This window comes from Anser anser (assembly GCF_964211835.1).
Source record: "Anser anser genome assembly, chromosome: 17".
Classification (NCBI taxonomy): domain Eukaryota; kingdom Metazoa; phylum Chordata; class Aves; order Anseriformes; family Anatidae; genus Anser; species Anser anser.
In genome coordinates, this window is record NC_139738.1 from 2,551,477 (window position 1) to 2,574,959 (window position 23,483).

General features: G+C 40.5%; 2 protein-coding genes across 3 annotated transcripts in view; one reads left to right on the plus strand and one right to left on the minus strand.

The window, feature by feature from the left end:
- The first annotated feature begins 421 nt into the window (after nucleotides 1-421).
- Nucleotides 422-15,472, plus strand: LOC310882897 (cyclin-dependent kinase 11B). Of its 2 annotated transcripts, none has more exons than XM_083802330.1 (20): nucleotides 422-618; nucleotides 721-853; nucleotides 1,524-1,639; nucleotides 2,148-2,272; nucleotides 2,872-3,010; nucleotides 3,537-3,667; nucleotides 4,807-4,929; nucleotides 6,102-6,197; nucleotides 6,307-6,438; nucleotides 7,207-7,272; nucleotides 7,875-8,050; nucleotides 8,451-8,541; nucleotides 10,580-10,701; nucleotides 11,042-11,147; nucleotides 11,756-11,877; nucleotides 12,040-12,147; nucleotides 13,004-13,120; nucleotides 13,411-13,559; nucleotides 14,491-14,680; nucleotides 15,060-15,472. In XM_083802330.1, exons 2-20 carry the CDS (start codon nucleotides 743-745, stop codon nucleotides 15,150-15,152), a joined length of 2,313 nt encoding a protein of 770 aa, XP_083658456.1. In that variant the 5' UTR covers nucleotides 422-618; nucleotides 721-742; the 3' UTR covers nucleotides 15,153-15,472. The 2 variants fall into 2 exon arrangements, with proteins under 2 accessions (XP_083658456.1, XP_083658457.1); XM_083802331.1 differs by having other exon boundaries at nucleotides 7,881-8,050.
- A 160-nt stretch (nucleotides 15,473-15,632) lies between these two features.
- The window catches only part of LOC310882912 (E3 ubiquitin-protein ligase MIB2-like), a 53,575-nt gene continuing 45,724 nt past the window's right edge, over nucleotides 15,633-23,483 (minus strand). Inside the window, 4 exon segments of the mRNA XM_083802383.1 lie at nucleotides 15,633-19,607; nucleotides 20,271-20,397; nucleotides 21,386-21,496; nucleotides 22,370-22,534. Of these exon segments, the coding sequence (XP_083658509.1) occupies nucleotides 19,433-19,607; nucleotides 20,271-20,397; nucleotides 21,386-21,496; nucleotides 22,370-22,534 (578 nt within the window). The 3' untranslated portion in view covers nucleotides 15,633-19,432.

Here is a 23,483-nt window from a genome sequence, read left to right on the forward strand (position 1 = left end):
CTAGCTCAAAAGATGGACAATAAAGAAGTTGTATATAGTATTTCCTGAGATGTGATGTATTGTAATCTCTCTTTACGGTTAAGTTCCTTAACCATGTTAATGTGTTTCAAGTTCTAGCTGTGTACGGTCTTAAGTGGGGAACTGGTTAGGAACTGCTCTTGTCACACTGGATTGCTGTAAATTCTCCTCGTATTAGTTCTGTTGCCGTTATGTGACTTAAGTAATCTTTGGAATCATGCCTTACTCGAAGGAACAATAAAATTCATTGTTTTGTGTGCTTTTTTTTAAATGTAATTCTAAGGACGGTCCTCAAGAATGATACACGCGCAGCCATTTACTAGGTATTTTTTAAAAAGCGTTAAGCGGGCTGGGTATTTATTTAAAAACTAAGTAGGTTGAGGGGGCTGAAGCGCTGCGGGAAGCCGGCGCTTCGCCTGTTCCTTGGCGACCCGCGCTGCCCCACAGCCCGGCGTCAAAATGGCGCCGCCAGCCCTTCCCCACGCGGCCCCTCGCGGCTCCCGTGTTCCCCCCTCCCGTGTGCGTCATCAGCCGGCCGCGGCGGGCGGAAGTGACGCGCTCGCGTGGCGCTGCTCGTCCCGGGGCCCGGCAGCGGCGGCGGTGAGCAGGGGGGGGAGCTGAGGGGGTTGGGGGGGGGCCGGGGCCGGGGCCGGGGCCTGAGGGGCTCGGTAACGGAGCGGGGTTTTTGTGCTTTATTCGCAGGGGTTTGGGCTCTTAAACCCCAATGGGTGATGAAAAGGATTCTTGGAAAGTGAAAACTTTAGATGAGATTCTGCAGGAGAAGAAGCGGAGGAAGGAGCAGGAGGAGAAGGCAGAGATAAAGCGCATGAAGAACGTAAGCTGACAGGGGAGGGGGATCCTTGGTGATCCGGGGGGGGTCTCGGTGATCCGGGGGGATCCTCCGGGCTCGTACGCACGCTTCGTGTGTGATCTCTGCCCCCCCGTGCCAAAGCTTGACAGAAAACACCGTTTTCCTAGGATTTCATTTCATCTCTTACGTTATACGTGTCATTAACATCGTTATTTTATACAATAATTACGTATAACGCTAATATATATTAATAATTATTATATTTCTTCATTTCGTGGTTGTTTGTTAGAAAAATTAAAAAAACAACAACAATTAAATGGCAGTGGCACTTCGCCTAAAAGCCTTTTAAGAGGTTTTGTAGAAAAATGGAGTTAAATGTTCTCAAATAACTTTTACATTACTTTCTACAACTTTATACGGAGTAACTTTGCGTTAAAAAATAACACTAGTTAATATAACCGCTTAATAGTTGTTTGATCTTGTCTAATTACGTTGTGATTACAGCTGAACTGTTATAAATGTAATCTAGCTGTGTTTAGCTGCTTACACTACAAAAATCTCTCGTAAGTCAGCGTGCTGTACAGCTGGAGATTTTTCTTCCAAAAATGGAAGAGTTGAGTACTATTTTATTGTTCTTTGTGACATACAAATTACTTCCATTCTGTTCTTCCCCTTTCTTGTGTTTGTTTGGCAGTCGGATGATAGGGATTCGAAGCGGGATTCTCTTGAAGAGGGGGAGTTGAGAGATCACCGCATGGAAATAACGATCAGAAATTCACCTTACAGGAGGGAAGACTCTATGGAAGATAGGTAACGATGAGAGAACAGAGTTCTCGTCTTAGAACGTGTTGCTGAAATGAAATGGTGGAAGTGCTGAGGAGAGCATTTAAAAGTATCTTAATGGGAAAAAAATTAACTTTTTGAGGATGTTGGTGTTCTATCTTATCTCCTGTTACCAGGAGATGCCCAGATATCTCTTTGAAGGGCTGATTCAGGCTTAATATAGTGTGGTCCAGTTTTGGTTGCTACCTGAAATATTTTGCTCAAGATGTCGTTAAAGGCATGCTGAGTTCTCTTCGATGCTTAATTCATCCTCAGTTTGCTTGTGTATTAAAAGTTGGTGTGTAACAATAGATTGACTTTTCATCCATATGACTATGATTTTCTGTAATTTACTGTTAATGCTTTGATTCATGGGTATTATAGAAATTAATAAAATAGGAAAAGAATGCTGTTTTTAAAATTAAGAGGAAATAACACAATTTGTTAGACAGTACATGTAACCTTCCTGAGCTGATTAATTTGCCTCATGTTGTAGAGGAGAAGAAGATGATTCTTTGGCTATAAAACCCCCCCAGCAAATGTCACGGAAAGAAAAAACCCATCATAGAAAAGATGAAAAGAGGAAAGAGAAGCGTAGACATCGTAGTCACTCAGCAGAAGGTGAGTGTTAATTAACGTGTTTGCCTGATGCTTCTTGTAGCTTTCTGAGGTCGAGCTGAACAGGCACTATATGGACAGTAAATAACAATTAACAGACCAGAGAAAACACTCGGATAAGACAAAGGAAGTTAAATTTGCGTTTTTTTTTTCTTTGATTTTGTCTAATGCCCTTCAAAGAACAACAGGTGCATGTTTGCGTTTGAGAGGACAGTAACCACTTTTGTCAGGGACCCAGAGTCTGCTTTTGCTCTTTGAAGTCTTTTGTGCTTCTTTCTGGCTTCGCTGAGTCAGGGCAATGAACTATTTGTACCCGACTGTAAAGAGGCAAATATCCTTTCAGTATTAACGAGTCTAGAAATGTACACTTTGTATTCCTGTTACAACCTTTTTTTGGGTTGTTTTCAATGCATTTGTGCAAGATCTTACAATCTTTTAATTTTTTAACACCCTTTCAGATCAGGATTTTTCTATTAAGGAAAGTACAGAGAGCATAGAAATAGGTTATCATGAGTTTCATCTTTTCTACTTTTACTTTTTGAAAACAGGAGCATTAAATGTTTTGAACAGTAACACTCCAAAATTAATGTTTGCTTGTTTAGGGAAACATGCCAGAGTGAAAGAGAAAGAACGGGAACATGAGCGTAGGAAGAGACATAGAGAAGAGCAGGATAAGGCCCGACGTGAATGGGAAAGACAGAAACGGAGAGAAATGGCAAGGGAGCATTCCAGGAGGGAGAGGTACATCCACCCTTGGACAGACTAACAAAGAGATGAGCTGATTCCTCCTCTAAAAGTATCTCTAACCTTTCGTTGCTCTGAAATGACACACAAATTCAGAGCGAAAACTGGTAAGGTCTGGTGACAGTACCATGTTCCTGTGAATGTGTTGTCTAACTAAAATGGGTTCTTGACTTTGATTGCCTTTGTAAGTGACTTTATTACAGGAGATGTTTCTAAGTGAAGTAGTTTTCACTGTTTTACTGTAACAAAGACAACAGCAAACCAGTTTGGCGTAGTAGGATTTATTGACTGAACTTCCTTACTTTGTGTTTAAATCCTGGTAAGGGTGCAGAAGCTCACGAGTTTTCAAGCTGATGTCTTTGTTTTTAAAGGATCAGCTGAAAAGCTCCGTTGCTGTGGTGTTGTTGCTAATGAAATTGAACAGCCTTGTAGCTGGTTACGGAAAACAGTTCACCTTCACTTCATAATTTGAATTTGTAGTGAACTGTAACGTAACAAAAAAATAACAAAAGTTCTTTTCTAGGGATCGCCTGGAGCAACTTGAGCGAGAGCGAGAGAGAAAAATCAGAGAGCAGCAAAAAGAACAAAGGGAGCAAAAGGAACGTGAGAGGCGAGCTGAAGAAAGACGTAAGGAACGGGAAGCCAGAAGAGAAGGTAACTGTATAAATATTGTTTGAGCTCAATGTCTGCCACAGTGGTGGAACAGAGGTATAGAAAGCAGTTTTTACTTAGGTCAGTGCCAGAATTAACAACAACAACAACAAAGTGGGATGTGGGGTGGAGGCTCTATCTGGAAAAAAAATCTCTAAAGTTGTACAAAGGGAAATAAAACAATGTCAGATGTCCTGGCATATGGAGTAGTCAATAAGTCTCTGGTTTTCTATAGAAACAAGGTTTATGTAATTGCTGGAGTCGTCGTGTGCATTGTGTGTGTGTGCGTGTGTATCTGTTGTGACTGCAGTTGCTTCTGAGCTCCTTGGCTGAGTCTAACCCAATTTGGTAGAGACTAAAGTCTCAGAATCAAGTGTGGTAAAGTTTTTGGAAAATAATTGGTAAGGGGATGGGGAGAGATCTTCTAAGTAGTCCAGCTCCGTAAAAGACTAATAGGAGTCAAGTGGGGAAGATCTGAGAATTTGTCAATTTAAACTCACTTCTACATGAGCTCTCACTTTGCATCAGATTTCTTGCTCTTTAAGTTCAGATCATTTTTGTTTAAATGACTTCTGTCCTAGCTTTCAGGGGTAAAAACCTGAACCCATTCCTGTGACAAAGATTGCTCAGGAGTAGCAGAGGAGGTCATGTTTATTGCTGTTCTTTCTAGTTCCGCTCATCCTGAACAGCTCCTTTGTGCTGGGTATTTTTGCAGGTCTTCCTCGATGTAGCTAGCCTTTCATTTCAGCTATTTTTATTGCTCTGAATGTTCTGTTGGCTCCTTAGCTGTTTTCATTCTTTTATGTATCCCCCTAGTCTGTCCACTTCTTTCTCGTGCTTTAAAGCCTCAGGTTTGGGGTGTTTACTGGATAGGATAGAGGGCATCTTGCATCTGTTTCCTAAGTATGGCAGCACCTTTCTGTAAGTAGTCCAAACCCATATTGTATTGTGCACGAGGTGAATCCTAGTCCTTTGTTCTCTTAGGTATCTTTGCTCTCCTAGATATAGTTAGGTTCCACTTCCACCCTTCCCCATGACTATTTTGTAAGGAAAAACGTGCAAAGCAGGTGGCTGTGGCAGACAGAAGAATTTTAATTAGGGCAGGGAGATTTAACAACTTCCTTTGGTTTTGTTTTCACTAGTTTCTGCACACCATAGAACAGTGAGGGAAGAATATGGAGACAAAGTGAAAATGAGACCCTGGAGTCGCAGTCCATTACGACAGCAAAGAGACAAGCCTGAGCAAGGAGAGAGCAGGAAACCAGGTAGCATTTGCCACCTCATAATGTCTTTGCCTGGAGGCTAGGAGAGGCGTTCTGGGGTAGTGTGTGGTTTTTAGTGTATATCCCTTGTGCGCTGTATGAAAAGTGATGTCCACTTCAGCCCTGGTGGCGTAACTCTGGAGTGTTGGAGAAGGATGGCACGTGCACTGTTTTCTAAAGCAATGCTTTTCTGCAGGTAATCGTGTAAGTGACAAATTGAATGAATCTTTCCTGTTCAGTAGTAGGTGTAGTCATTAAAGAAGTTTCAAAGTGAGTTACTTCATTCAGTGATGAAAGACAGCTGATTTTTTTTTCTACTTTTGTAATTTAATTTCTTTGCAGATTAAAAAGGGATTGTTTGCACTAGTTCCACTTGCATTTGGTGTTAGGAACTAAGCTACCTTAAAAAGCAATCTTAGAGGGAACAACACAGCTTAAGCATGACTAATATTGTCATGTTGTAGAAGAAAACAAGTGCTTAAAGCAGCATTCTGGTTAGATGGTGAATTTTGTTTTCTAAGATAGAATGTGGTACATAGACAGTCCTAACTGTGAGTAGAGAAACTGCACGACTGACAAAAAGGATGTCTTTGTTTAAAGAAGAAACGCTCTGTGTCTGCTTTGTTAATGTGTGTAGCTGTAAAAATCAGTGTAACTATCTGAGGTAAGCTGAATGCCCAGTGCAGTCAGCTGGGATTGCAGGCAGAGGCAGGCAGTGAGTCCTTTGAACTTGCTGTTTAATCGATCAGCATCTATTTGTGTGTGCCCTTTCATAGTGATCTAGAGGGACTGCAGGAGAACAGTAAGCACTCACAGGAAGCACTGTGTACGTATGTTAACGAGGCTCTGTGTCGTGGTCATGCTTGTTATCACATTACGCCTTTATTTTTTTTGTAAATACATATCTGACATAGAGGGGTGTAGGCCTATGTCACGTTTAAAAAAAAAGTCAACATTCCACGTTTGTGGCTGTTGATTGTGCACCACTGCAGCTCAGAAAAGCTGTCTGCCTTTCGAGGAGAGTGTGAAAATTTTTGGTTGCTCAGTATTGGATGGATATTCAGCACCAATTTAATGGCCAGAGAAAGTAAATTAGATATCTGGGTATTCATAGTCCTGTAAGTAGAAGTGAAATTCAGTTGGCACCCTGTTTTTGATTTCTGTGATATCATCAGTGAAAGAAGAGAAACCAGAAGAGAGAGATCCTCTTTCAGACTTGCAAGATATCAGTGACAGTGAGAGAAAAACCAGTTCAGCAGAGTCTTCATCAGGTAATGAAATGCAATGTAATAGATGCAATTAATCACACAGTTGTCTGTTTGAGGAAACACAGTTATTAGATAGTGTATCTACTTAGTTCCCTGTTTTACTATTCCTCAGCGGAGTCTGGCTCAGGCTCAGAAGAAGAGGAGGAAGAGTCTAGCAGTGAAGGATCTGAGGAAGAGGGAGAAGAAGAGGAGGAGGAGGAGGAGACAGGAAGCAATTCTGAAGAAGTGTCTGAGCAGTCAGCCGGTGAGTAATGTAAAGCAGGTCCCAGTGTGGTGTGTTACGGCTTTTCTTTGTTTCCCATCCTGTATTTTAGTTGGTTATTTTCCTTTTCTCTTAGTCTAGGATAGGCTGAGACCTCACAGGTCAAAGTAGCTAAAAAGAAAAAAGAACAAGTCACATTTTAGTGTTTTATATAAAGGTAATACCAATTATTTGTCTAAGAAGCCAGATAAGAAAACTGAAAGCCATTTGTGACTTCCTAAATGGTGTAATGCTAACAGTTCAAATAAGTTTATATTGGACGGTAACAGATAATCTGTAGAGAACAATTCTGCACTCTGCATGGGGGTGGTGAGACACATATATCTCTGTTGGTTTTGAATTGTTTCAGTTGCAAATATCAGATTTTTTTTTCATTACAGTACAAGTACATGAACATAAAAATTAAAAAGGTTTAGTAAAAGAAGTCTTACAGCCATTCTCGTCTTTAATTAATACAGAAAAAAGCACAGCAGCCCACTCTGGATATTTTTCTTTAAAAAAATACCTGGATATTTTTCTTTAAAGTCCATTAGAATTACTAAGCAAACATTCATTAGTCTCCCAACTAATGTTGAGTTGTTGAGTTTGAGGAAGCATTTGTTTTCCGAGTGAAAAGCAAGTATGAGGTCACGAACTAGACAACAGTAAAGAAGACACAATAAATTAGAAAAGCATTTCAACAGTGATCTGCATTGCAATCAACGACTGAAGTGCTGAGTTGATTCGGTTGAACTTGGTTCTGTCTTGCAGAAGAGGTGAGCGAAGAAGAAATGAGTGAAGAGGAGGAACGGGAGAATGGAAACCACATCCCAGTTGGTACAATGCAAATACTGAATGTATAAAGAAATGGTTGTCTCAATTTTTGCTGCTAAATCTATTTCTAAAAATATTTTAAAATATTTGAAATCTATTTGTTGTTGCAGTTTTACCATCATTCTACGGCATTGTGTGTTTTGCGTTTTAAGGCCATTCTCATGTCAGCATCAGAAATTCCTTGAAATCTGAACCAAGGTCTAGGTTTAGAGGAAATCAGATCCTAGTCTAATGAGCTGCAATTTCCTTTTTCATTTTGGATCTCTTGTCTTGGTCTCTCATCAAAACAGCTTTGCAATCATAATGAGAGATAGTTGGTCACTTTTTTTCTTGTGTTCTGTTAAAGATTTATTTTTTTGATGTGCCGTGTTTAACTCAGGAAATTGTATGTACGTGACTATAAACTGGAATGCTTGAAAGCATCATCTCTCTGCAAACAGGAGAAATTTGGCTTCTTCTCGTTGATCTTCAGTATTCCACCAACAAAATTTGCATACCTTTGCTGTCTTATAATGATCAGTGTTTCTCTTCCCTTATTTGTCTAAAGCTGAACTTAATTGTTCCAAATGACCCCCTCTTTCCACGACTGATTCTGACTTTTGAAGTTACAGAGTCGAGGTTTGATCGAGATTCAGCCGGAAGCGAAGTGGAAGAAGAGGAAGTAGGGGAGGGGACCCCCCAGTCCAACGCGATGACAGAAGGAGACTATATTCCCGACTCCCCAGCCTCTTCCCCCATTGAACTGAAACAAGAGCTTCCTAAGTACCTTCCTGCACTTCAGGTAGAGGATCTCTTACAGGGTGCTTGAGCATGGCATACATAAGTAGATTTCAGGAGCTGCTTCACTAACGTGATAAACATTTGCAGTAGCATTTATGCATGAGATAGTTTACGGGCAGAATATGTCTTGCTGACTCAACATCACAAAATACGCGTTTCTGTGTGGAATATTACTGCCTTGACGAGTAAAAGACATGCATGGAGCACAAGTGAGATGACTTTTACATATAGATAGAAGTATAATACCTTTGATTATTACTAACCATATTGTTCAATTCTCTTGGCAAATTTTAACTATTTCTGTGAAGTTGCGTAAGTTTAACTTATGTCTTCTTAAAACAAACAAGTGCAATGCTCCTGCAGACACTCCAGAAGTAAATGTTGCCTCCCTCTTTTCTCAGGGATGTCGTAGTGTGGAAGAATTTCAGTGTTTGAACAGAATTGAAGAGGGAACATATGGTGTGGTGTACAGAGCAAAAGACAAAAAGACTGGTTAGTATAAGCGGTCTCCAGTTATTATCTTCATGGTATTAGCTAAGCATTGTGTCATAATTATCATCTAATGTAAGAACATTTCAATCAAGATCTGTGTTGCCACGACAGCTATTGTCATCTGTAGGGATTTCTATGAATTTTGGGACTAGCAAGTTGAAAGCTTGCTAATTGACCTGTTCTTGAAAATGTGGAATCAGCAGTGTCATGCGTAAGAACTACACACAAGTTGCATCTAGTGTGTTTTGCATTTCTGTAGACTCTTCTGTTGCACAACTGCCAGTGGAGCTTTATAAATTCAAACAACCTTCACAATAACTGACCAAGGAGTACAGAAAGGGGAGTCTGTGGTAGAGTGAGAATTACAGCTCGGGTATCTTGCCTTGCAGATTGCATTTTAAGCACAAAACTGATATTCTTTTGTACCAGTCTTCCTCCCTAAGAAAGGAGAAAGCTGTAAAAAGTTAATTTTTCTTTTAGCTAATTTCTACTTGTGTCCCATATATAAATTTAGAGCTGCAGTTATATGCAAATTATGGTTCTGCATCTACATTGAGAAACAAAATGTTTAAAATGCTTCTTCCTTTTTTGAGGCTAATTATGCTTTTAAGAGGACATGGACTTTGACGTATGGGTTTTGCTAGCAGCTATTTGAGTTCAGAAGTAATTTCTTTATTGGATGCTAAAACCAGTTAATATGATTTCGGTTTCTGGCCCATTAGGCAATTATTTCTGGTTTGTGATTTGCTTTAGCTAGTTAACAGATTGATTGGTTGGTTGAATTTAAATAAGTGTGCCACTAGGTGTCACACTAAACACAGCGACTGATAAGAGAATTCACAAACGCAGTGTTTTGTGTGCCATGAGTATATACTGCAGTATTTTGTTGTAGAAAGAAATTTCCATACACAAGTGGAGTTATATTTTTAAAATTCAAAATCTCTTTTCTTACCTGGTTTGTAATGGCAAGCCTCTGGAGGAAATTATTGCATTTCCTATGGATGGTGCAAGAGTCAACCATCAGGTCATTTCTGTGTTCCTCTCCCATGCTGATTTCTCAAGTGAAAGAAATATTTGCTTGAATGCTTTAACAAAAACTGTGATATTAGTGTAGCTTTTCTTTTTCCCTGGAAAAAGATAATGTAAGATACAATCTGTTCTTTTGGCTCTGACCTCCATTTTTTCCCTGTAGTGTTGCCATCACTAGTGATATGTTACTGTCTTGCAAGCTGGTCATTTTCAAAGAGAGCTGTAGCACAGTACATTAAGTATCTGCAATTTTCAATAGAAGTGGCAGATGGTGAAGAGAGCTTGTGAAAATAATTGTGTTCTAGAGCAGGCTTAGAAATTATTGTTATTCTCAGGTTCCAACTGACAAGCTGTGATTTTGGTGACATTTAAAATTCTGGATGTCTCAGTTTCTTTGTTTATTTTAGAATAATATGACCTTTTGATCTCCTTTTGGGGAATGGGAGTGTACAGCCGGCATGGTTTCTCTGACTTCACTCATTTACTGGATATCTGCCATCAGCTTCTTCTTTTCCTTATCTGTCTTGAGGCGTTGGCTCAGAGGCTGACATAGCCATTATTCTCTATAATATCATGCAAAAGCAGATTTATTTAAATTGTTCGCTTTGGTAATGTTTTGAGTTGGGTCTTAAAAGAGACACAAACTGTATTTGAGGCATTTCTATCACCTCATCCAAACTCTGAGGATTTAGAGTTGAATAAGCTTTTCCTTTTAATCTCTTTTGGGATGAGTTATGTTGGAATATGCTAAAATTCATGAAGTAAATTTTGGATTTGGATTCTGTATTTTCTTACTTTTCCTTAAATTTGGCAGTTTTTTTGTTTGTCTGTTTTGTTTTTACACTGCTAATGCCAGACCGACTGTTCGTAAGTTCAATATAATGTCCTCTGTAACAGTTTTCATTCAAATGCATTAAAGTAGTAAAAGAACACTGGGGGACCTCTTAACACGAATTTTATTAGCTATATGATGGGGAGTCTGCAGTTAATAATTCTGTTTTTCTTGCAGATGAAATTGTGGCACTGAAGCGACTGAAAATGGAGAAGGAAAAGGAAGGCTTCCCCATTACATCTCTTAGAGAAATAAATACTATTCTGAAAGCGCAGCATCTAAATATAGTCACTGTCAGAGTAAGTCCAGAAACCTTCTATTTCAAAACGATTTTTGTTCTCGAAATTTTGCCTCTTGGTTTTTAACATGCCTGATAAAAATGTTGTCATTTCTAGCAGAGCTTGTTAATATAAGCAGTTTTATACTACCTGTAAAACTAAATACATAGTTTTTGTCTATACAAAATCTGCCATTTTGCAAAAATAAGCTGTTGTCTTGGGAATCTAATATAGATTTTCTGTGGATTTTACCAATGGCAGGCTGTGTTTGTCCTCTTGCCAAGAAAATTCCTAAAATTCATTTTTGCATGCTATTTTTAATAGTGTGTGCTTGTTTTGATCATTTGTTTTTGTGTTTTAGGAAATCGTTGTAGGCAGTAATATGGATAAAATATATATTGTAATGAACTATGTAGAACACGATCTCAAGAGCCTGATGGAAACAATGAAACAACCATTTCTACCAGGTACTGTTTGCCAGAGTCTCCTTTAATTGTCAGAACTGAAGAACTGACCTCTAAAAACCCCATTGTCTTTGGGCTGTACTGACATCAGGGAGCTAGCTTGCACGATGACATATATTGCCTTGGAATGTCCTCTGAGCCTTCTTTGGAATAGAGATTTCACTGCTTTTTCTCTGTCTAATCTGATTCCACTGACAGCAGATAAGATAGGAAGGTAGGCTGGCAGTGCTGGTATTCACAGAGATGTTTGGCTGATGAATCCAGTTTGCATGCTGTGGGTGAAACTGAAGTTCAGATGTGAAATTAAGAGGGAGTTTCCTCTGTGCTAGACTGGAAGCGAACACTGGGTTTTATTTTTGGCCACTTTGTTGAGAAGCACTAATTTCTGAGCATTACTTGGATGCATTCCAGCTATTCAAGTTCATTGTGCTGTACTGGCAGCTTTTTGGGTTTAACTGTTTTTGTTCTACGACACATTTTTATGGTACAATCGATGGTGTGCTTTTAACTCGACATCCCTTCCCCTCCTCCCCCTTTTCTCCAAGCAAACAAAACAAAAAAAAGAAGACAGATTGCGTCTTTTAAATGTATTTGGCTTCTTTTCCCTTCAGGTGAAGTGAAAACCTTGATGATTCAATTACTACGAGGAGTCAAGCATCTTCATGACAACTGGATACTTCACCGAGACCTGAAAACTTCCAACCTGTTGCTCAGTCATTCAGGCATTTTAAAAGTAAGAAGTTCATGAAATGTATCCACACTTACAGAAAATCTCGTATTGCAGAATTACACTGCATTGTCGCTATGTTAAGAGCTGGACAGGATGTTTTGATATAATAAAAACTCTTTCCTCGGATGGAAAATGACTTCTCTGTGGGGTTCTCTTTTCATTCAGGTTGGAGATTTTGGACTAGCCCGAGAATACGGATCTCCACTGAAGCCTTACACACCAGTGGTTGTGACGCTTTGGTACAGGGCTCCAGAGCTGCTCCTTGGAGCCAAGGTTTGTGTCTCTTTATTCTTCTGGGAGCTAGAGGAATAACTTTTCAGACTAACTTTATTTTATAATTCATGAACAAAGTATTAGTATGCTTGGTTCTTTATATTGACTTAGTTAGAAGTGGAAATTCTGAAACTTCAATTTTATCTTTCCCGTTAACAAAGCTAAAAAGGTTCCGCTTTGCACAGAGGGTGGGTGGGTGACAGATTGAGCTGGTCTCCGTTATATTGCTGATGTGGTAGTGCTGCCGGACTTCTGTGGATTGGTGGGAACTGCCACTGCGATACCAGGCAGCTGGATTTCTTTGTCTTGGTCTAAAATCTGTGACACCCAAGAGCAGAACAAGGTACTGGCAACATTCTGGCAATGTTCCCTACCTGTTATCTACCACACCAGAATAAAAATACTGCACTGTCACCAAAAAATATGGGTGCAAAAGTAGAAGAAGTCCTATGCTATCTGTCAAAGATGTTTTGTGAAAGGAGAAAAAGCTACATGTAAGAGAAAAGATGTATCATGGAGATCAAGCTTTGTGCCTATAACCTGAGATTTCTGTTGTGGGAACATAAGGGCTAAGGACCTCTGTGAAACACAGGGCAACTGTAGAACACTGTGCTAGCTGTAATGCTGTTTGAGTGAAGCATTGTGGCAACTTTCACGCTTCATCGTGGTGTATTTTTGTATTTATGGGTATTACTCTGAATTCACAGCGACTTTGACTTTTGAATAAATACAGTTGAGGCCCATGTCTTGGGTATTGGGATGACTGTACATGTTCTGGTCAGAGCAGATTCTTCTTTTCTTTTTTTTTTTTTTTAATCTTACTGATTTTATAAGGTACCTTCTTTCTTTTTTTTAGGAATATTCAACAGCGATAGACATGTGGTCTGTAGGGTGCATATTTGGAGAGTTGTTAACCCAGAAACCATTGTTTCCAGGGAAGTCAGAAATCGACCAGATTAACAAAGTCTTTAAGGTAACGCTTTTAACACCTCTGGATTCTAACTGACTGGTTATAGAGGCAGCTATAGTAGAGCAGTAGGAAAATGAAAGTGCTTGTAGCTCTTTGACAAAGATTCGGCCTTAATAAAAGGCTCACTGCTTTGTTTTTTTGTTTTACAGTACCAATGCTAGGCTAGGGTTATGTTATGTTTTGTATTTTATCCGTTTTCTCTGGATATTTATCAACTCCTGTAACTGCATGATGAATAAGCAGAAGGGTTGCACTCTACAATGAGTTTATTAAGAAGACATTTTAATCTGTAGGATCTGGGTACTCCAAGCGAAAAAATTTGGCCTGGTTACAACGAGCTGCCAGCAGTAAAGAAGATGACGTTCACAGAATATCCCTATAACAATCTGCGCAAGAGATTTGGAGCACTCCTCTCTGATCAGGGCTTTGATCTGATGAACAAGTAAGTGCTAGCTTCTAGAGTATCCTTGGGAAAATGTTTTCACTTGTACGGTAGTTGTGGAAAATGACTTGTAGTGAAGTGTGCTATGTCTTTATTTCTTTATTAGATTTAACATCTTGTCAAAACATGCTGAAGGGTCTGTGACATTCTTTCAGTGCTATTCCTCACTCACAATAGCTTTGTTCAGCGTACCACGCTCTTTAACACCTGCTGTTAAACCTCAGTCCAAGATTATTCTTGGACACCTATGTCCTAGAAGAACAGGAAAATGTTTTAGTAGTTTAGCTGATTGTTATTTTTAATTTTGTGGTGAGTCAGCTTGTGGAGCCTTTTTTGCAGTCTGCTGGTGGATCTTGTTAAATTACAGTTGAAAAAAGGAAGAAAAAAAAGTGTACAGAAGGCAGTGGAACCCATTCCATGTACAGATTTTGGGTAGTCAGGGCCAAAGGCTGGTAGGACGAACAGTACAGTAACACACGTTTCTGCACTGTGAAATGTTTAAAATAGTCAACCACGAGCTGTACAGTTATGTGGTGTATCTATATAATCTCAGTTGTCTTCTCTAAAAAGCAAAGCAGCCTTGTAAATATTTCAATTGAACCATCTTGGATCCCTTTTGAGCTGTGTCTGACTACCCACAGTAGCGTGGTGTCTCAATGATTTACACTTACCTAAACAGATCCCTAGCAAAGGCTCCTTTTGGTATGGAGTTCCACTAATTACAGGTTCCTGTGGGAAGCATGCTTTTAAAATTACCTCTCTGTGTTAGTCCATTTATAAGCAATCACACTCGTTAACAGAATTCTCTGTTAGAAAGTGGAATATTCTAAAATGCATTTCTGAAGAATTTAGACTTTTGGGGCTTAAGTGTTTCTTCTTTCTGCCTGACTCCCTTCTTCCCTACTTCATTGTGTTTTAAAATCCTTTTCAGTTTTTTGACGTACTACCCAGCCAGAAGAATCACTGCCGAAGATGGTTTGAAGCACGAGTATTTCCGAGAGACTCCCCTTCCTATTGACCCCTCCATGTTTCCAACCTGGCCAGCAAAAAGCGAACAGCAAAGGGTGAAACGTGGCACTAGCCCCCGGCCGCCTGAGGGAGGCCTTGGATACAGCCAGTTGGTAAGCACGGCACATGGGCAGCTGGCATTTTCTGCTGTCCTTCCTGCCATGGGCTGACAGATGCCCTCATCCTGATGTGGGAAAGGTGCATGAGGACTGTGTTCCAGTGGCTTTTCGGGGCCTGGAACTCTTAGACTCACCTGTACTTGCCTGACAGGACAGCATGAAAGCCCAGCTTTTGCTCTGTTCCTTTTCAAATCCAATTTGTGTTGGATTCACAGAGTCATCATGTCAATACATAGTCAAATATTTATTGCTCTTCTCTTAAAGATGCTTCAATTTCTTATTTAGATTAAAATTTTTTTAAAAGTTTGATTTTTGTGTTGGAGAGATGAACGCATGTGCAGACACTTACTGATATTGTGTGTGTTTTTCACAGGGTGATGATGATCTGAAAGACACAGGTTTTCATCTGACCACCACAAATCAAGGAGCATCTGCTGCAGGACCTGGTTTCAGCCTCAAGTTTTAAACTCAGAAAGAAGGGGAAAAAAAGAGAACCATTCATGTGAGTGGATTTCTAAGTGCCCTGGTTCTGTTCTTCCCGTCAGGGAGAGCAGATGTTTTTCACAGGGGGAATGTCATCACAGTATCAAAGGCTCTTGCTGGGTGTGGAGTATAAGTGCTGCATTCCACTAGAGGACTGGAATTAACGTGACAAGCCAAGGATCATTACAGAATTTGACAAAGGAAAACTTGAAGTACAATCCTGGAACAGTTTCTGTTTTTTTTTTTTCTTCATTTTTTTTTTCCCTTGTAAATTTGTAGAATTAAAATACATTTTTAATTGTTCATCAGTGTGAAGGATTTCATTTCTTCACATGCAGCAAACTTGGTTGTTAGTGGCATTAAGTCTTCTAGAGTGGAAACAGGATTTTATTTTTTTTAATCCTCTCCCTCCCCCAGTCTGTGCTGACATTATTGCAGTATATGATCAGCCCAGGAAAACAACTTTTCTTTTTTTTTTTTAAGTAAGCTTTATGTGTCTGAGTGCAGTTGTTTGGGCAAGAAATCATAATGCTTATGCATCTTCTCTCCTGTTGTGTAGCTTGGAGAGGGCTGGGCCAGGCTGGGCTCGATACGCGTTGACGTTTTGGAGTGCACTGCTGGGCTGACCACTGTTCAATGTGTTGTATACATGTATTTATGATGGCACTGGTGCAAAAGAAGTACTATATTGTTTTATAAATCAAAAAGATTTAATATGGAGACTTGAAACTTTATTTTCTATAAAAAGTTCTTTTAAATATGTCCTTTTTCCATAGAAAGAATAACTTTTCATTTTGCTGATTGAATAATGCCATATTCCGGTCCTTTCTCATAAGGGAAATGTCCAGAGGAATTATGTTGGAAGCTCACAGCCTTCTGAGTCTGTAATTTATAATGCTGTCATTCTTTTCTGGGACAGGAAGATTTGGAAAATACTGGGGTATTCGTGCAGTCAGAACTGGGCAACGGTCCAGTTAATAGGCTCAAGTGATGAACATTCCAGTGTATTTTCAGAGGTTTTGGTTTTCTTTTGGTTTGTCTGTTTGATTGTTCGTTTTTTTACGGGATGGTGGCTTTGGACCTTAAAAATTTGGATTACTAAAATTGTAGTAAATTTACAAAACCATTTTTTCTGTGGCTAAATGAAGAACTGTTGTCTCTTCACTGATTGCCTAGTACTAAGGAGAAAAAGGTTTTCCACTGGTTTGTTAACGATGCATGATTTTAGCAAGACTTGTCTATGCAGGGTAGGAGTGGCGATCAGGAACCCACTGAAAGCAGTTTCTTTGCTACATCTGTACAGCCTACAGACAGGGAGAGCTATTTTGCCATGGCCTGTGCTGTGCTGTGCAAGGCTTAAACCATGACTGGATACTTTGTGTTTCAGGCTGTGCTGTGCATCTTGCACTTGGTGACATTATTTCCTCTTAGCTTCCTTGACATTGTTGCAGGCAGCACTGGAAGAGGCGATTTCCTGACACAAAGGGTTATTCATCTCGGTCGGGATATTTTTAGTACAACAAACCCTCATGCTGGATTACAATGGAAATGTAATGTGGTTATGAGAGAGATGTGTAATTCTTTTTTTTAATTATTTTTTTTTTTTGTAGCAGGGAAATACCCGTTCTCCCTCAGTTACTGTACTGCAACTCCTGTTTTGGCTCAAACGTCTATTTTGGCACCGAGTGCTTGCCTGGTATGATTCTGAGCTTAACTGTCCATGCACCCATGCGTTTTTGAAGTTTACTTTATATTTATATTATAAGGTAACCGTGATGGTAAAACCGAATCCAAAGCTTATTTACTCATTAAATACGTGAGCAGTGAAAGGGGACAGAAATCCTGAAATGCTAACAGTGCTTTACCCGCAATGATTACTGATCTTTAACTACTTAAACAGGTGTGTCAGATACGGCTGGAAGGCATTCTTCTTTCCAATATGGGCTAACTGATCTGGATTTTTGACATTGACGGGAGTTTGCTTTTAATCATACATAAATTATGCAAAGGCAAGTAAAGAGAGGAAACTATTTTCAGGTCTATTTCACCAGGAACAATACTGTAGTATTCAATTAGTTTGAAATCATGTCTTTTTAACTAATAATTGATTTCAACCAACCATGGAAAATCTGCAAAGATAAATCATTTGGAAAAATGGAAGTTCCAGTGCCTGAGTGTGCGGTGGAATCACAGGATTGTTGTAGTTTAGGTACGTATTTTGTTGGTGGTTTACTTCAGTTTTTATTTTTATAAAATCGGATTGTAATCCAAGAGCAAGTGAGTTTTGTTGCTTACCTTGAAGAGATCACCCAGTCTGTGAAGTGTTTTCTGTCCCAGCAAGTCTATGTTTCAGAAATGGAAGCTGTCATGCAGTGTTCCTGTGCAGGCAACGGAGCGAGCATAATTTGTCGTTGTTGCTGTTGGCTTCTTTATAGAAAATTAAATTTTTTTCTGAGTTCCTTCAACATTGTGTGGGGTGACAAGCTAGCCTTGAAACTGTAGCCAGAACTGCTGTGCACACTGGAAGGTTTGTGTCAGTGGCATCCTGGAGGAGTAACAGAGCTGGGTAGTGGCCTGGTGCCTTGAACGTGCAACTTGTTTCATTGGTTTCTTTTTCCAGTGGCCTTCAGCTCCACAGCCAGTGTTTGAAGGTGGCTAACGCCTTACAGGACGGCGGTGGCAGAGCAGGTCCTTAGCTAGCAGCACTTACCCTGCAGCTGCCTCCAGTGTTGCCTGGGCATTCCCTTATTCCCCAAACTCCGTCGTGGACAGTGCCTGCCAGGAGCATCAACTGGAGAGCACTGCGGAGATAGCGGTAGGTTACTGCCATGTACACAAACAGCAGTCGGAGAAATTGTATGAAACTCGTTAATAATAAGCGATGTTTTAGAAAGTGTTAAGCTGTGAGCTGAAGGGCTTTGGATCTGCCCTAGGATTAAGCATCCGTGCAGCTGAAGCGTTGACATCCTCTTGTGATAGGTATTGGAGGCTATGACGATCTGCTCGTTGCTCTCATTTCTCTTCTCCAAATCCTGAAGACAGAGCTGCCTTGAGAGGAGATGCTCAGCTCCACGTGGTGTTGCTCCGGTCTGTTAAACGAAGATGTGCAGAGTTCGTGCTAAATGTCTGCCAGTAAAATGACTGTCATTGCAATTGTACCAGACAAACCATTCTGATTAGTTTCTTACTTTTCCCTTGCACTTTTGCTGTCATAATACAGAGAGCTTCCTAGACTGCTGACCTATAATGCAATACATGAGATGCTTTGCAGTTTTGGTGGTGCTTCAAAGTAGGAAGAAACTTCTTTGAAGAGGTTAAGAGGAAAACTAAAAAGGGATGAACCTAAGCAAAAAACAATGTAGGCTGCTTTAATACTGGATAAGGATCTTTCTTTCGTGTACTTATTAAACGTAAGGACTGTCAGGGATTGTTAACTGTGCAAACGAATCCTTTGCTAATACAGACATTGGAGTGCACTGGGCTTTGCCGAGCACGCTAATGCTTTTTTCTATGGCTGCGCACATTCACCTCATCTCTTAGTGACTGGGGGTGACAGTAATGGAAGTTATCTTACCTCTGTTGAAGGAGTTGGGAAGTTTATTGACCAGACACCTAAAGGACAAGTTATGAGGAGCTGCAGATGAAAGTAAACAGTATATGGGCTAAGGTTACACAGGTAATAAATACAAAGCACAGATGTTCTGCGGATACCTGAACTGAACATGTTGAAATATGGAATAGAGTAATTAGAAAGGGGTTGTTTAAAAGAAAAAGTATTATTAGGTCTTTTTTTTTTTTTTTTTAACGTGTGCTTCTAGTACTATGTACCAGGATCTAAGAAAATGATAGCAAAACACTTACAGAGCATAACTGGTCATTTTCCTTCCACAATACCTCTGATTCCATTGCAACACAGCTGAGCCATCAATGTTCGTCCACTTGTTTGGAGAAGGGTTATGGTCTTGTTTTTCAGCAGTCTGCAGTGATCCAGGTTAACTGCAAAATCTTACACTTGATTTTTTTTTTTAATTTTTTTAATTCTCTGAACAGCATGTGCTCGATGAATTATTTACCATTAAAACTAACTTGGAAAAGTTTTGTCTTCCAGTAATCAAGTCCCAGAGTCTTTCTTGCCCAAGGTATGGAAGCGGCTGATTTAGAAGTTCATTTGCACTACTGGAGATTAAATACAAAATGCTACAGAACCATTCTGAATTTGAAACAGAACTAGCAGTAATTGAAGTTCTTATTCCAGAGCCCTCGTTAGTGTCTCAGTCTGATCCTCCAGGAATATGTGGTCAAGATTCTTTCTTTTTTCTTTACTATACAAGTGTAAGTTCCTTCATTAATTGCATTTGCAATGATGCTCATGTGATCCTCATTTAAGGATAAGTAACCTGGATATGAGTATTCCAGAAGCTCCTTATCTTTATACCAGCTGTCATAAGAAAAAAATAGAAATTAAACTATAAAATATCAAGTACAATACAAAATATGTGTTAGCGGTCCTCTCAACTATTAAGTTTTGTTCAAATAAGTGCATTGCAGCACAGCTGGGACTTGAACAAAAATGACATTGTTTCACTATCTCTTTCAGGTAGATGATGGCAGTTTTAACAGTGCATTATCCTGAGTAATCTACGAGTTTGAATCCTATTGAAAGTGAATGGGAAATTGGGTTCTGAGTCTAAACTAACGCGTGGACTTAGGCATATTTCTCTCAGTTTTAGATACATCTAAAAGTAAGAAACATCTAGCTCCTACATTAGTAAGAGTTAGAAAGCTAGTGAATGGCTAAACGTAAGACAGGGTTTTTGCAGAATACAGGCCCGTGACTTTGACTTGGTGGTAACAATTATCCAAATAAAATATCCAAAAATAATACTTCCTATTGTTATAAACGTATTTGCACATTCCCTTCTCACAGTTAACGAGCCACCCCTCTTTCTACTCAGAGTGCCCACTGAAAGACAGTCACATGCTGCAGAAGATAAATGGCACTCTTATGAACAATGTTTTGTCATATGCCCTCACTCTTCCTCCTTTTTGGTATGTATGCTGCAGAGTGTCCTAAGGGACTGAAATAAATGACAGCACTTACTAAACTTTGCCTTTTTTATGAATGATCTTCTGTCCACAGCGGAAGGTGACATTCCTGCCTTCGGAAACAGTCTTGGTTTTTGTCCTTGGTGGGGGCAGAGTAGGAGGAACCGTTGGAAAGGGGAATTCTGTCCACCGAATTTGAGAGAAAGAAATGACGAACATTAGCACATCTCATTACCAAGCTTCAGTCATCCCCAAACACTTTCATAGCATTATGTTATCACCTAAGGAATCTTAAAAGTATTTATTAAAAATGCCTCCCACTGAACAGTTCTTGGATGGCCATTTAACCTTGTTCATATGCAAAGATAACTAGCTTGTGGCATGCAAACTGACAGATGGCTAAAAAGCAACATGTTCATTTCATATACATGGAAAAAGAGAAGTTCTGTTTATGAACAATCCCCTAGAATATTTGGGTTTGTAGCGATCTGACCACATTTTTGCATTAATCTGGTCTAAAAAAACACCTCTGTACTGGTGAGATACTAATTATATGGTGCATCTCCTAAAGGGCAGCAGGTTTTATCTAAAACTCAGCTCCACAGCTGCAATAAGTTGATGTGATCCTGCATAAGTCCCTTGTCTGAATTCATAAAACTGAGAGACTAGATAAGGTGATTAACATACTTTATCTCCTTTTCTGCGGAGCAGCTCAAGTCTAGCTGTGCTCAAGATTTCATTTGTCTTGTCCTTGTCCCATCACTGCATCGGGTACTGTACTGCATCTCTTAGCTCTAAATTTAACACATCAGCATCTCACTGCCTCAGTTGGGTCCAAAAGGGAAGCAGTCTGAGGCACATGGAGCAGTTGTGTGTTCAGAAACTCCCTAGCATTGGTTCAGTTAAACTAGGGAACAACGGGACAGTTTAATGGCCTAGTCCACAAATATTTAAACATAAAAGCTGGGTCCTTTTTCCAAGCCTTGATTTGGCTCAGATGCACAGGACGGCATCTCTGCTACGCTTCTCATTAGAGCTGGGTGGGGCGAGTCACTTGCATCCTCTGGTCTCCAGTGTAAAGATCCTGCCTACCCCTGCAGCAAGGGCTGCTAAGCTTTACCTCCTCCCTCTGCAACCCCCCACAAAACCCCAGAAGAAAAGTTACGGTACCGTAGCAGAAGTCACAGGTGGAGGGACAGTGCTTTTTCATCAATTTCCTGCGCGTCTCACAGAAACCTTTTCGTGCCCATGATGGGCACATAAATAATCTGTCTGTGCATCCTGAAACAGAAAGAGACAAGGCATTAGAGCGACTGGGGGGACAGACTGTTCCCTCTAAGAAACAACTTGACATTTCACCCAAATCAGATTGCTCAATGTAAACGATAGTGCTGAGAGGGGAAGGGATCTAAAATGGGAGTAAAATAAACAGAGCAGGATGCCTTTACTAGAAGAACAGGGGGCTAGACATTGTGCTACTTTAACGCAATACCATCAGTGATAAAAACAGAGTAGCATTTGAAGAGTGGCAGGCAAATGTGCCGGAACTCCAGAGCATCTTGCCACAGCCTGTCTGGATTGCAGAGAGCTCTGTCATGTTCTGGTAACACAGCCCAGTCCAGCCAAAAGAGTAATTAACAGCTGTTTGCCTTCCCCCTTCCTTCGCATGCGAGCTTTTCCCTTTCCTTCATGTTAGCAAATGTACAAACGCATTGTCAGGACTCTCCATGGCTAAAATTAGCCTTTTGGCTTGCGTGAGGCACGGTACAAAACTAAGGCTCAGAGCACGTGCCCAGAGGTGGTGCTGGGCTGCAGCACAATACTCTAGGTGTAAGGGAACACCGCAGTGCCTGTGCTGGAGCCGCTCAGCACAGGCTGAGGATGTAAGGTTTGAGGGGGTCAGTCAAGTGGCTTTCAGACCCGCCACGGGGGGAGGTGGGAGCATGAAGCCTGCCAGATACCACACAGTAATCTGTTCTTTGTGGCTGGCTTCCTGTCTTTGACATGCGAAACTATCAGTGCCAGAAACAGACAATGCTACACCTCCTTTTAGTTCCACTTTAGATAAAAAAGGAATACGATTCCTCCTGGGTAATGCTCCCTGGTTTATAGCCTAGTCCAGCCAAATCCCAAGCACAACCCTGCCTTCCTTACCGTAAAGCCTCTGAATTCCCCAGACTTCATCTTGAGAGATGGTCTTTTTCCCAGTCAAAGTGGCGTTGATGTGCATGAGGGCATTGGGGTTCAGGGAGTGCATGAGTCCTAAGGCATGGCCGATCTCATGAGCTGCTACGTGTACCAGATCTGTAAGCCAAACACCTGGAAGAGAAATGGAAACAAAAGCTGACTGTGGTGAAGTACATTTGCTAATCCTGGTGTAAAACCAGAGGAAATACTTTAGCACTTAGAAGGTGTGGTCTTATGAAAGGTTGCCCATTTTACCTTCTCTGTAGCTGCTTGGGTGCAAACAGTCAAGCCAATTACTTACACACACTTCTAATTTTATCAGCAGTTCTTGCCAGACTATAGGAAGACTGCTCTGGAAGAGCAATGTTTGAAATGGGGGCAAGTGCCCTGTAATATTCACATCTCCTGGCAGCTTTCTGCTGCTTTGTTCCTGCAGCCCTGAGCTGTAACTGGAACTGACTGCCCGGGGGTGAGGTTGCTAGCTGGAATACTCCAGCCTGAAAAGGCCTCCAGCTGACTTCTGCTTGTGGGGCTGAACTGAGGCTTCTCAGTAGCACCTTGAAGCCCGCTTCCAGCAGGGATGGATTTTACCTGAAGGATGACTCAAAAGAGGTGCTATTATTACTGACACCTATCCTGGTATCTTGCATAATTACAGGCCACGGCAGTATCGCACAATTCCTGTGTTGAATCCAACTGTTTATGGGAAGAAAGCATCTGAAGGGGGTAGCTTGCACATGTGCTTAACTTATCAGCACATTAAATAGGAATCCTTAGTCAGTGGATTTTTTTGGCTCTTAAAGACTTCTGCTAAATCTCACTGACGTGACTTGGAAGAACAATAATTTTATTCTACTTTTTTCCATCCTTTGAGCCAATACCTGAGCTAGCTCAGCTTTGGGCAGAGATGCAGTAATTGGGAACAAGTACTACTAGCCTCACATTCGCCTTCTGAAGTGAGAAGTGTTATTACTGTTTTACAGAGGTGGCTGAACTGTACACAAATCAACTGCTGAACTATCTGCAATAAAAGAATGGAATTAGGCTGCTATGGTAGAGAATCTGGCAGAACTGGCACTCA